Genomic DNA, 13,115 nt, shown 5'->3' with positions numbered 1-13,115 from the left:
TTTCAAAAAATATTTTCGATTGAACTTAAATAAAGTGTTTTCCTTGATGTAGCGTTAAAGACTGAAATGTTTATAGCATTTCATTCTAACACCAGATGTGCATGAATTATGTAACTTCTGTTTCACCAAAATTGCATTTAAACAAAAATTATACAATCTTTTTTAGGGAAGTGGGAGGGCTTCTTTGTCCTTTTGCATTTCTTTTGCAATGGTTTTATCTAGCACTGCTTTTCTTATTAATGGAATGTGATTGGCATCGATATCCTGTGCGATATACAGGTAGTTGTGCAAAACAGTATAATCCATAAATTAAAGAATATAAAATTCAATACTGAGCTCATAAGCAAATATTAAAAAACGATAATAATGAAAAAGTAACATTTATTTTTTCTTGGTATTCTATACAAGTCTTTTGAGCTCAAATATTTTCTCTAGACAAAAAAAGAGAGAATAAGTCAACATATGTCTGTATCCTAATGGTTTCATTTACTCCATCAGTCTGATTGCTGGAAGGTTCACTGTTTTTACATTTTAACAAATTAATTCCTCAAGCTGAAAAGATAAAATATCTGTTAAAACATGATTATATATCAAAACAAAAACCACACAGAGTCTTTTATATTTACAAACTATTTTTTTAAATGGTAAAACAATGGTGCAAGTTCAGTCATATTTCCATAAGTCTAAATACTGTAAATTAAGAAATTATTGTATGAATTTATTATTATAATATTTTCATATTAGACTGAAATGCGATTTTTTTTTAAACCCTGTTTTACTCATATATGAAAAATTCATATTGTAAGTTTAAATTTCTGCAAATATAACTCTGTCAAATTTTTCCCAACAATAAATACATTGCAATAATTTCTGAGTTTTCAGTACCTTAATTCATGACAAAAAAATATTTTGTATTGCAAATCACTTTTCTGTTCAAAATTTCTCTCTATCTCCTGTTAATATTCTTTGTTGATCAGTCTTGCTATTTAAAGTGTCTATTATATTTTAAGTTTTCAAAACAAAGGGCAAAACACACAAAAAATGATAAAATCATCATAAAAAGCAATACCCCTAAAGAAGCCTATTAAAAAGAAATTTTGTAGGTCTCAACTTTTTTATATTTTTTTTCCTTTTAGAGTTTCTCTCCATCTATTATATAGCTGCAAATAATATTTTTGTAATCATCAGTGTATTGCATTGCATCATATAAGTAATTAAGCATAAACAAGTGAAACTGATAGCTATTGTCCACCAATGATACCCTGCCACAACTGGATAATTTTAATAGTGTAAAAATATGTAAGTGTTTGGTAAACGAGAAGTTGTAGAGTGATAAATCTGAAAACACATCACACAGTATCGCTGATTTATATATATAAACCCCAAAACAAAATTTCAGAAATCCTTGTAATGTAGCTCCTGAGAAAGATGCTATGAAAAATATTCATGGGGCAGATGAAAATTTTTGTAAGGACAAAATGATAAAATCAAAGATAAGTATTATTATTACCTGTTGTAGTAACAGATAGAACAGCTCTCTCGCTCTCACCAAATTCACCAAAACTTCTTAAAGATATGTGATACACAGTTTCTGGAGCTGTAACAGAAAATAAATCTAAAGTAAAGCTATTCAATTACCCACCTTATGATTGATGCATGTACATTGGCAAATAGTTCAGGCTTGTTCATGATAATAACATGTACATAAAAATACCCTGCTTTTAATAGTCACACAAACTAAGTCGACTATTTATCACAAGATTACAATGCTGAGACTCATTAGCCTGACTTATGACTGACTAATCTTTACTCTTGTGTTTGAGTTCATGAATAAATATCCTCTTCTCCTTTTAAATACATGTACTTAGCAGAGAATCAGCAAATTACAATTTTCAAATCTATTTGGGTTGATTGGACTTAGACAAGATTCCAATACTTTGTAAAAATTGTAAAAAATTAGTCATTTTAACAATAACCATTTATTAATTGACTTTTATATTAGTTTTCTGTTCATTCATGTCTTTAGTTTTCTATGTTGTGTTTTAAATACTATTTATTTTTGCCTTCATTGTTTATGTTTTTCTGTCTTGGCATTGTCAGTTTGTGTTTCAACATTTTCAAGTTTGATTATACCTTTGAGGGGGGTAAGAGGGGTCCTGACATCCTGGGCTTAATAACATTGAATCCTGAGGTCCTGAATTTAAAGAAATTTCAATCCAGACATCTTGAAATTCAAAAATAAAATTCCCCGGATCCTGAAAGGATCAATTCCAAAATCCCTAAATCCTGATTTTAAAAACACCTGATCCCGGAGTCCCCATAAAGGTCCTACCCTCCTTCACCGCTGGTACCTTTAGTTAAAAGGAAAAGGAATCTTAAACAAAAACAGTACATCACCTACCAAGTTTTTTAATCTTAAATGTAGTTTCACTGAAGGGTAACATTTCCTGATATTCCCCCGGCTGTTGTATACCATATCCCAGAATATAGCCTCTTATGATGTAAGCATAGTCAGGTGGCTGCCATGTTATCTGTATGTAGTCAGATCCAGAAAATGCACTTGTAATTTTAGGGTTAGGTAATGTATCCTTGGATTTGTCTGAAAACATGAAGAAATAAATCATATACTGTAAATTATCAGATGTTTGCAAGCAATTTATTATGTAGTTAACTAATATAAGAGAATGACTGAATCATGATGGAGCAGGCATTTGGCAATTTTATGAATCCTAAAATTTGATTAAATAGACAACTTTCGAGTTCGATGCATTTCCGTCAAAAGCTCTGGTTTTAGTGAACATCATTCATGTGTTTAGGACCAACGTCACTGCCATTCCAATGTTGAGTGAGTGGTTGGAAAATTATAATACTATATTGCACGATTTATTCCACAAACTAAATTCTCATAATTGACAATCAGCACTGCTGTCATTAGGGAATCAAGCGTAAGTACCTACGAAACAAAAACTATTTCAAGTTTATCCTGCACAATGACGATCACTTAGATGCTTGATGAACATTGATAGTGCAGGGATACAGACGACCCCCTCTATCTGGTAAATGATGTCACAAAGGCGCGCCTTATTGACAAGTTTTTCCTGTAAGGGATGAACTCAAAAGTGGTCTATTGTATTTTGCTAGGCAAATTAAAATTTGAGTTAGAGTTATCTTCCTTTGTTCATGATTGTACATTAATAATGTGAAAGTCTTACCAACTGATCTTGTAGTGAAGTATTTAATTTTTGATATAATGCCAGATCTATCATCCAGCTGGCTCTGTATCCGTATGAAGTATGTGGTATTGAAAGCTAGGTTCTTTATAATGTACTGTAATGATCTCTCATATACTCCTGTCCACTGGTGAAGAGGGAGAGAACTGTCGTTGGTATACAGTAAAATATATCCTGAAATATCAAATAAATATCAATAATTCATCGAAATATATCCTGAAATATCAAATATAACATATTTAACAATAAAAATAAAATTGAGAATGGAAATGGGGAATGGGTCAAAGAGACAATAGCAAATACAGCGATAAAATCTTACACACTTAGGATGATAGGAGCATGCTTTTTTTAAACAAATAAGGCCGTTAGTTTTCTCGTTTGAATTGTTTTACATTGCCATTTCGGGCATAGCTGACTATGCGGTATGGGCTTTGCTCATTGTTGAAGGCTGTACAGTCACCTATAGTTGTTAATTTCTGTGTCATTTTGGTCTCTAGTGGAGAGTTGTCTCATTGGCAATCATATCACATCTTCGCTTTTATATTCATGCTTCAGCTAGCCCCTAAACAAAAATATGTATTAATTTATTGATCATGGACCATGGCTTTGTTTGCTTTTTGGCCTTGAAAGTTTGTCCCTAATAATTTATATACTGTGCTTTTGCATTCAGATATCACAGATCAAATTTATTCTTTCATAGTGTATTACATGTAATTTAGTTTTTTGATTGAGTTAAGCCTGCCAATTGATATTTTATCGTGTGTTTTTCTATGTTGTGATGTATGCTGTTGTTTCAGAAAAAGGGAGAAGGTTTGGTACCATTTAAACGTTTAATCCCACTGCAAATGTTTGCACCTGTCCTATGTCAGGATTCTGATGTACAGTAGTTGTCGTTTGTTTATGTAATTTTTACATGTTTCTCGTTTCTCGTTTTTTTATATAGATTAGACCGTTGGTTTTCCTGTTTGAATGGTTTTACACTAGTAATTTTGGGGCCCTATATAACTTGTTGTTCAGTGTAAGCCAAGGCTCTGTGTTGAAGGCCATACATTGACCTATAATGGTTTACTTTTTTAAATTGTTATTTGGATGGAGAGTTGTCTCATTGGCACTCACACCACATCTTCCTATATCTATCATACTCCAAAATATATAAAAGAAAATATATCCTGTAAAATATAATATAAAAATACTTTTAAAATATATCCAATAATATGTAATACATTTTTTTGTACCAATATTAATTTGAAATATATCACGAAATATAAAAATATATATATATATATTAACTGCATAACATATATTCAATACTTCAACATAATTGCAATAACATATATCCTGAATAAATAAGAAAAAAAAATGGAAGTATTAAATCATATTTGTGAAATATAAAATATCAATATGAAAATAGTATATCCTAAAAAAAAATCAATTGAAAAAAAATATATATCCTAAAGTATATAGATATCAATTAATAATTTTGTGGTGGGAGTTCACTTATCCAAATGACCCCAGCTAGTCAAAACAGACATTCCAAAACATCTAACAAAATTCACTGTCTCTACATTCTGTCATTTCAACCGTTTCAAAAACAAAATATGGTTTAATCTTCTATTGCATCGATATCCTTTCAGTTATGGAACACCATCATGACCATATACAGTTGTGTATATGTAATGAAACATGTTACACAATTTTAAAACTTAATTTTACTTATAAATTTAAAATCTAAGTCAGCACTTTTTTACAGTACATCAAAAGAGAAAATTAAGAAAAGCTATGATTATCTCCCTTTGAACAGTAACATTTCTAAAAATTTGCAAACAGATGTCTGTATAAGCAATGAGAATGCTAGTTCTTATTATTGCAATCCTCACCCAGATGCATTATTCAAATGAATAAAAACCTTGCAGTAATTTATGAGTTTTCAATATTCTAGTCTAAAAAATAAGTAAATTGTGATAAGAAAACAAGTATAACTGTGAGCTATTGCTTACTGATGATACCCCTGCCAAAATATTTCGGTAAACAGGAAGTTGTTAGGTAATGAATCTGAAAACGCATCAAATGGTATAGGTGACTTATCTAAATATAAACCATGATACCAAATTTCAGAAATCCTTGTATTGTAGTTCCTTAGAAAAATGTGACGAAAAGTTTTCAACTTGGCTATCATGTGTAAAATGATACAAGTGTTCGGTAGACAGGAAGTTTTCGAGTGATGAATCTGAAAACGCATCACATGGTATAGCTAACTTATATAAACCATGAAAATATTCATGGGACAGACGGACTGAGGAATGGATGGACAGACAGAGGTAAAACAGCTTACCCTCATTTTTTTAAAGCGGGGTTATACTGAGTTACAAATTTAAGCTCTGCTTACAGATTTTCTTACTGACCTTCTATGAGTTCTTTGATGTTTGGTCTTTTCCATGTCACTAGTACTGTTGGGACCTCTTCTCCTCTTTCCTTAATTCTGACGTCATATGGTGCACCTGGAACTAGAAATAGTAACATTATCATGAATAGTTTAAACTGGGTGCTATATTAAATTTTTAATCATTCCCTATGGCCTAATTCTGACGTCATATGGTGCTCTTGGAACGAGAAATAGTAAGATTAATACCATGAAATTTTAGAACTGGGAGCTATATTAAATTTCAAATGGCATTTTTTGTAATGAAGATATGAAAATATGTAATAAAAAAAAATTAAAGAGGTGATTTTTTTTAAATCCAAGGACCAAAACGCTGCACAAAATTATCAGACTGAAGGAAAATTGAAACTTGACCTGTAACTTGTCCGGATAAAACTATATTGTAATATATTGTATTTCATGTATATGTTCCAAGTTGTACTTTAAAATAAAATTATTTATCTATACAAATTTTCAAATCAATATCTATAAGTATGAAGAGGAAAAGCATGCAGAAAACTTAATATTTGATTGAATTTTCTATTATGTCCAAGGAACCTAATTTCATAGCAAAATCTTCAGATCAGAACATAATTCAAGCCTGAACAGTAACTTGTCATGATAATATACAAACCGAACTCATGGATTGACAGACAGACTGAGTACACACTGAAAATCCCCCTCTACTGCATTGGTAGGGGACTGAATATATTCTACTGGTAATGGAACAATTTACTGTCACAAATTCTGAATTTTTCTTAAATTGTTTTTTTACAAGAACTCTTTTTACATAAAAAGGGTTTACCAAAAAGGGGGGAGTAAGGAGGGGGTGGGTGGGGGTAGGAGGGTTCCTGGTCCTGAAATCCTTGGCTTAAAATTAAAAACACAAAATCCTGAGGTCCCGAATTTAAATTAATATAAATCCTGACATCCCGAAATTAGATAAAAGAATTCCCTGATCCCAAAAGCATCAATCCAGAAATCCAGAGCTTAAAAACACCCGATCATGGAGTCCCGATAAAGGTTCTAGCCCCCTGAAATATCAAATGCCAATTTCCCATGATAATAATGTCATCAAGATGAAATTAAATTCCAAAATCCTGCATTCCTAACAATTTTACTGACTATTCCAAAATTCCTGCAAATAAAGTGTCTCAATTCTTAATTAATTAAACTCCCTTAAAAGATCCTTCCAAACCTGAGAACAATAATATCTTTATTTGTCATATAAGTAACATTATACTTGTACATAAACAAAAGTAACAACAACAATAAAATAACTGAGTTGAATACACACATATCTATATATATATATATACAAGTAAAACTAACTAAGAGTCCCTTGTCCTCAGCTCTAAAATCTGTTTTATAAAAGAATCTATTTTTTTCACTTGGTTTATATTAGAAGGATTTAGTAGGACTACTAGTTTTTGAGTATCAGATAGATTTGGAAACATAGGATTATCTATTGCCATGTCATTATAATGTTTTATAAGTAAAACATTATTAATTTGACAGTGGAGGAGAAAGTGATTTTCATCTTCTAAGGTTTTACAAGTTGGACATGTTCTATTGTCTCGAGGTATTTTTTAGATATCTGCCCTTCTCAATGAGCAAATTATGGTCACTAATTCTAATTTTTGTAAATAAACTTTTTTTTTAAATTTTGATATTTTAGATAAAAGTCTTGGTCTTGTACAATGATCAACAGTAGATCACCTACCTGGAGTTGTGGCAGCTATTGTAGTTATTTCATAATTGTTCTGTTGTCTTTTCCCTAAAATGTAACAATAAAATTTAAAATGTAACAATAAAATTTTAAAAAAAATGATAAGCTTAATATGAGAGATAGTTTGCAAATTGTCATATGTACCTATGTTATTATCAAAATTTTGCTGTTATTTTTTAGTAAATGTAAATTCAGATATAATGGCAATTTGTTCTTTTTTCTCATTATCAAAGGCTATATAGTTGCCTATAATTGCTAACATCCACTTCATCTGAACTTTGATGGATAGTTGTTTAATTGGCAATCACACCACTGTGCACAACTCACAAACCCCAATACCCCAACAGTAGTGTCACTCATGGAAAAAAACAAAATCTCATAAAATTCCTTAAGTTCAAAGACTCATAATTCTTACAATGTCATTGACAGTCATATTTCTTGTGGACATGCACATCTACATCATTTGTACATATCATGCCTTTATGAGAATATAATATCTATAGGATATATATATACAATAGTTTTAACTCATACCTGATTTAGCTTTCAAAAAAGCTGGCTTACTTTCTCCAAAACTGTTAAATGAACGAACAGTCAAAATATACTGTGCGTTTGGTCCTGAAATAAATATACCATGATTTATCATGTTGATATTAAACAACATTTCTAATTACTAAATGAAAAGCATCAACCATTTGATTTTCTGGGGTGAGGCCTGGAATTTTAAATTAAGCTATACTTTTTTTTAGACATGACAAACAAGGAAGAGTATGTTTGTTGTGTCTATCCAAAGCAACATCATATCATATACTTGTCATACTATCCCTATTTAAAGACAGAATATAATTTGTTTAGTACTGCATGAATAGCCCAGAGTTTTTTTTTTAACAAAATGGCGACCAGGTCATTTTTAAATTTAGAAACCTGTCCCCCCCCCCCATAACTAATTAAATAAATAAAATTATCTCAATGGCTAAATCCAGTTTACGATTCAACAAAAATGAATACTTAGCAATATCTTAAAAACATATTTTTGAACAAACAAAACTTTGATGAAAATACAGTAAGTGACAATACTACTTTATACATGACCAACTATTTTTTTTAAAACTAACATAATTGAAATCTTCAACATTCCATTTTGTTTATCTTCTTCATAAAAGATTTGATCTTATCTTATTTTTCTTAAATCAGTAAAAAAAAAATATAAGTTTTAGAATTTTTTTAAAATAGCTTTTGTTAAGCAGAACTAATCTTAAACAAACTTTATAGACGTACAATTACATACATACTGTATCCTTTAGAAACTATAGAGAAGAATTTATGTTTAAATCTCATTTCTGGTGTCTACCATATGATACAGGTCATAATCAATTTGTGATTAAGTTAAAGCAAGTATCTTGTAATGTCATAGTAACAAATTTAATAATTAAATTATTACTGATATAATGAGGTGTTGTCTACTACTTTTATAGTTAGGCTCAACATTAGAAATTCAACAAAAGATTTGATTTGAATGTTTGGAAAAAAAATTCTGTCAGATATTTAACTGAATGTGTTCTTTTAAAAGACTTCTGACAAGATAATTTTAAAAACTTGATCAAAGGAGTAGGTCCAGTAAGACCCCTTTTTGGCCCCAAAATATAACAGTTTTACAAAATTATTAAAATGTAAACTTTTAGTTATTTGTTGGACAGTAGAATGATTCTGCTACACAAATATGGGTTGTTTTTGACAATACAATGCACATCTATCGAGTACTAGCACCATTAAGTCATGCTAAATTACAGAAATATTCACAATTCTAGCTTTTTAGTTAAATTTTAGATGGTTTTCATGTTGAATGAAAGAGGCTGCATTCATGTTCATCCTTAATATTGAAATGTAAGTTGTATTTTATGATAATACATAACATATATAAAGGTTGAGTTTCATTTCTGACAAAAAAACATGAAAAAGTGACATTTTTAGGATATTTGGTAGATTTTTCATATTTGAGTTTGAATCGGATCATTTCTAATGACTAAATCAGTTAAAATCTTTCATATAAACTAATTGATTCAAATGAAATAGACACTTAAGTGTTTAAAAAGTGGTCAAAATTCAGATGAACCTAAAATTTGAGGACAAAATCAGTCCTTACAGGACCTACTTCTTTCAAAATTTAAAAGTCTGATTAATTATTACTTACTCAACCCTGTAATGGTATACTCAAAAACAGATGGTCCAAGTATCTTTCTATAAACCTCAGGGAGAAACCTTCCATGACCTACTATATAACCTTTGACTGGTATACTGGTGTTGAGAGGCGACGCCCACATCAAGTTTACTCCAAGTGGTACTGGGTCTGCTGTCAGATTAGATGGAGGTTCAGGTGGCTGCTCAATCACTGAAAGAAATATAAGTGATTTTGTCATAGTTTTTTTTATTATATATTTGAACTTTGTTCTTTATTTGGTCATTTGCTATTGGTTGAATTGCCATTTTTTTAGAATATTTAAGCAAATCAGTGTTTTGATATAAGCTTTTTAAAATATAACCCAGAATGTTAACATTAAAGGTACCAATTTTCCTGCACCAGATGCGCATTTCGACAATACATGTCTCTTTACTGATGCTTGTTAGATTCTGAAAGAGCCAACTTGCAACTAAACATTCTAATTCCTGGTAAAAACAAAGCAAATAATCCTTATATTACCTGTGCCACTTTTAGTAACAACCATTTGGACCCAAGTTGAATACGGTCCAGTCCCATTGACAGTGACGGCTGCCACTCTCATCTCATAAACTATACCTTCTTCTAAACCTGTAAAATATAGAGACGAAATACATTAGTTGCCCTGTAGTAATGATACAATTCAGTTCATTATATGTATATAAAAAAAAAATGTCAACAAACAACAAATATAAAATAGCTGACACTACACTAGTGAACAAAGAATTATATGTTAAATCTAAAAATTGTTGATTTCATTTATCCAGGTTTCATTTCTTTATTCATTCACCTTATCGCTATTTGTCCGCCATGACTGGATATCACACAGGCTCCTGTAAAATTTTGAGGCCATAAAACAAAATATCTGACGCCACAATGGAAGTGATTGTTATATGCATCAAAAGTTCAAGTGGCCCAGTCAGTTGGGATTAGCGATAAGGTGTATTGTGCACTATCTTTAACTTGAATAACAAATAATTATATTGTAGACTTACCTGATAACAACATTTCATTTTTATCAGCAGGAACCAGCATAGTTTTACTTGTCTCGTCATACTTAGTTCTGTATTCTAAACGGTAATATACCAGGTCACCATTCCGTGTATGTTCGGGCGGTGGGTTCCAAGAGACCATAAAATTTTGCTGAAAAATAGTAAAAATTCATCATCATTTATAAAATTGTCCCTCCAAACAGAATTTCTTCGGTGAACTTTTTTATAATGAAACTTCTATTCCATGTCATTCCTGTTGCAATAATTTAAATGATAGATGGTGTATTTTCCAATTAATTAACAAGATAAAGACAAGAACCAGTAAAGAGACTGTAGTTTAATGATTTTCATTGGTCCATGTCAGTCATACTTGTTTTACATACATTTTATTATTATAAATAAGGCCGCCTCTTTACTCAATTGAATTGTTTCATATTGTGTCATGTCTAGGCCTTTAACAGTCAAATATAACAGCTAGAAATCAGTAAACAGACTTTGACAAACTGCAAAACTATTTGTTGGAGCATTGTTTTCTGTATCAAGTCTTGAGTTAGTATGCATATTCTCTTTCATACATTGATATTCTTCTGAATCCAGTAACTTTGAACTCATTTTTGTTATTTGTAAACACCTACTATGAAATCATCCCTTGTTTTTGTCAGAGTTTCTAAGTCTTTATTTTTTTTGTATTGTTGTTTGTCTTTTGTTTTTGTTTTTTGTTTTGTTTTAGCCAGAACATTATCTGTTTGTTTTTCAACTCATGAGATTGAATATCTGATTGGTATATTTAGCCTGTCTTTTTCAGGTAGTCCAGATCATGTATAAATGTTGGAAAAAATAAATTGAAAAATAAATCACTTTAGAAAATGTTGTTGAAAATTCATGTAATAAATAAAGAAGAAAATAATTTAGTTATTGTGGATTCATTTAAATTCGTTGGATACCAATTTTTAAGGATTTCGTGGGTACACAAAAAAACACAAATTTCAATTTTCAACAATTTTTTTTAAAAGAATGAATTTAGACTATACCAAAACCATAAAATTAAAAAAACAAGGAATATGCAAGTTTTCCTCAAACCATGAAAATTGGTATCCACGAAAACAAATGAATTCACAGTATAATAATGGCTTCACTTACAGTATTATTTACACTTTGTACATTTACATCTTTTGGTGGTGACGATGGAACATCTGAAAATGTCCATACGGTTGTCGTAGTTAAGTTTCCTGGCTCATCATTAAAATATGGTATCAGCGATATAATATATTCTGTATGTTGTTGTAAATTGTTCATCACGTGACTCATGACTGATGGTTTAACGAAGGAATCTACTGGCTGACTGGCTGCCGATTTGATAGTATTGTATCGTACTAGATACCTGGTCAAGTCTGACTTATATGAAGAGGTCCAGGACACCTGCACACTCGTTGATGATAATGGTTTGGCAGAGACGTAGATGCCATTAGAAATATTTCCTACAAAAAATATTAAATCTGTAATATTTCTGTAAATATAGTGCTTTTTATACATGTGTTAAGTTGAAAATATTATCCATAAAAAAGAGTATAACAACTTTATATTACACTTGTCTGTACATAAACAAATCAGGTACTGTGTGCCCTCACTAACACAGAATATGAGGAGTTTTTTTTCAATTAAATAAAAAAGTAAACTTTTTAATCTTTAAGAAACATTTTATCTTGATTTAACTTGTTTCAGACCCTCATTCTTGATTCTATGGTAGAAAGCTGTCCCTATGACAATCAAACCACATCTCCTTTTTGTCATAATGTGCACGAACATAAATATCTTACTGAATGGTTCCAAGAACCTGACAATCTTATCACTTTCACCAATGTTGTTAATTGCAGCTATATCTACAATGTAGTCTTTGCTTCTATCTGGAAAAAAATTCAAGAAATAACAATATGACAGTAAATTTATTTTTGATGGTGAGTTTGTGATCATAGAAGTACTGCTCAAGAATAATCATTGGCAATTAAGCAAATTTCTTTTTGGAATAAGTTTTTCAGAAGATCATAAGAGGTTAAGCTAGCAATATAGAGCCATGCTTAATTCACCATTTACTGCATAAGAAAGTCCCTGAGACATGTCAGAAATCTGACAGTTGTTATCCATTTGTTTTTCAGCTTTTGGTTTTGACATTTGCTTTATAACAGGCACTTTCCATATGGAATTTTCATCCCAGTTCGCTATTTTTCTCATTTGACTTTTTATAATTTACTGACCCCTTTTTCTACGTTTTCTATCTAATGAAGCAAAGTGAAATATCAGACTATAGTCAGATAGAGAGAAGAAAGGACTGGTAATAATTTTCTTAAGGAATGACTGTAATATTTGTTCTGTCTATGAAAAAATAACATAAAAATGTGCTGCACACTGAATAATGTATGTAGCGGGTTATTTAAGTGTGCACCACATTTTTTATAATATTTCCAATAGGCAGAAAAAATATTACAGTCATTTCTTATAATTTAATTCTTAATTCCATTTTAAACCGGAGTAA

The 13,115-nt window shown here is 30.5% G+C and overlaps 1 protein-coding gene across 2 annotated transcripts in view; it reads right to left on the bottom strand.

The window, feature by feature from the left end:
- Positions 1-347: 347 nt before the first annotated feature.
- Positions 348-13,115, bottom strand: part of LOC134718759 (receptor-type tyrosine-protein phosphatase S-like) — a 39,537-nt gene continuing 26,769 nt past the window's right edge. Inside the window, exons 15-26 of one of the 2 annotated variants that reach the window (XM_063581449.1) lie at positions 12,403-12,489; positions 11,726-12,063; positions 10,589-10,736; positions 10,077-10,184; positions 9,570-9,767; positions 7,913-7,996; positions 7,373-7,426; positions 5,633-5,734; positions 3,213-3,404; positions 2,402-2,599; positions 1,511-1,597; positions 348-552 (exon numbers count right to left, since the gene is read on the bottom strand). In XM_063581449.1, coding sequence (XP_063437519.1) covers positions 548-552; positions 1,511-1,597; positions 2,402-2,599; positions 3,213-3,404; positions 5,633-5,734; positions 7,373-7,426; positions 7,913-7,996; positions 9,570-9,767; positions 10,077-10,184; positions 10,589-10,736; positions 11,726-12,063; positions 12,403-12,489 — 1,601 coding nt within the window. In that variant the 3' untranslated portion in view covers positions 348-547. The remainder of the gene's footprint in view (positions 553-1,510; positions 1,598-2,401; positions 2,600-3,212; positions 3,405-5,632; positions 5,735-7,372; positions 7,427-7,912; positions 7,997-9,569; positions 9,768-10,076; positions 10,185-10,588; positions 10,737-11,725; positions 12,064-12,402; positions 12,490-13,115) is intronic. The other variant, XM_063581447.1, reaches the window with a different exon arrangement.

The sequence above is a fragment of the Mytilus trossulus genome, chromosome 5, assembly GCF_036588685.1.
Source record: "Mytilus trossulus isolate FHL-02 chromosome 5, PNRI_Mtr1.1.1.hap1, whole genome shotgun sequence".
NCBI classification, from domain to species: domain Eukaryota; kingdom Metazoa; phylum Mollusca; class Bivalvia; order Mytilida; family Mytilidae; genus Mytilus; species Mytilus trossulus.
The sequence above is the reverse complement of the archived record's forward strand: the minus strand, read 5'-3'. Positions and strand labels throughout refer to the sequence as shown.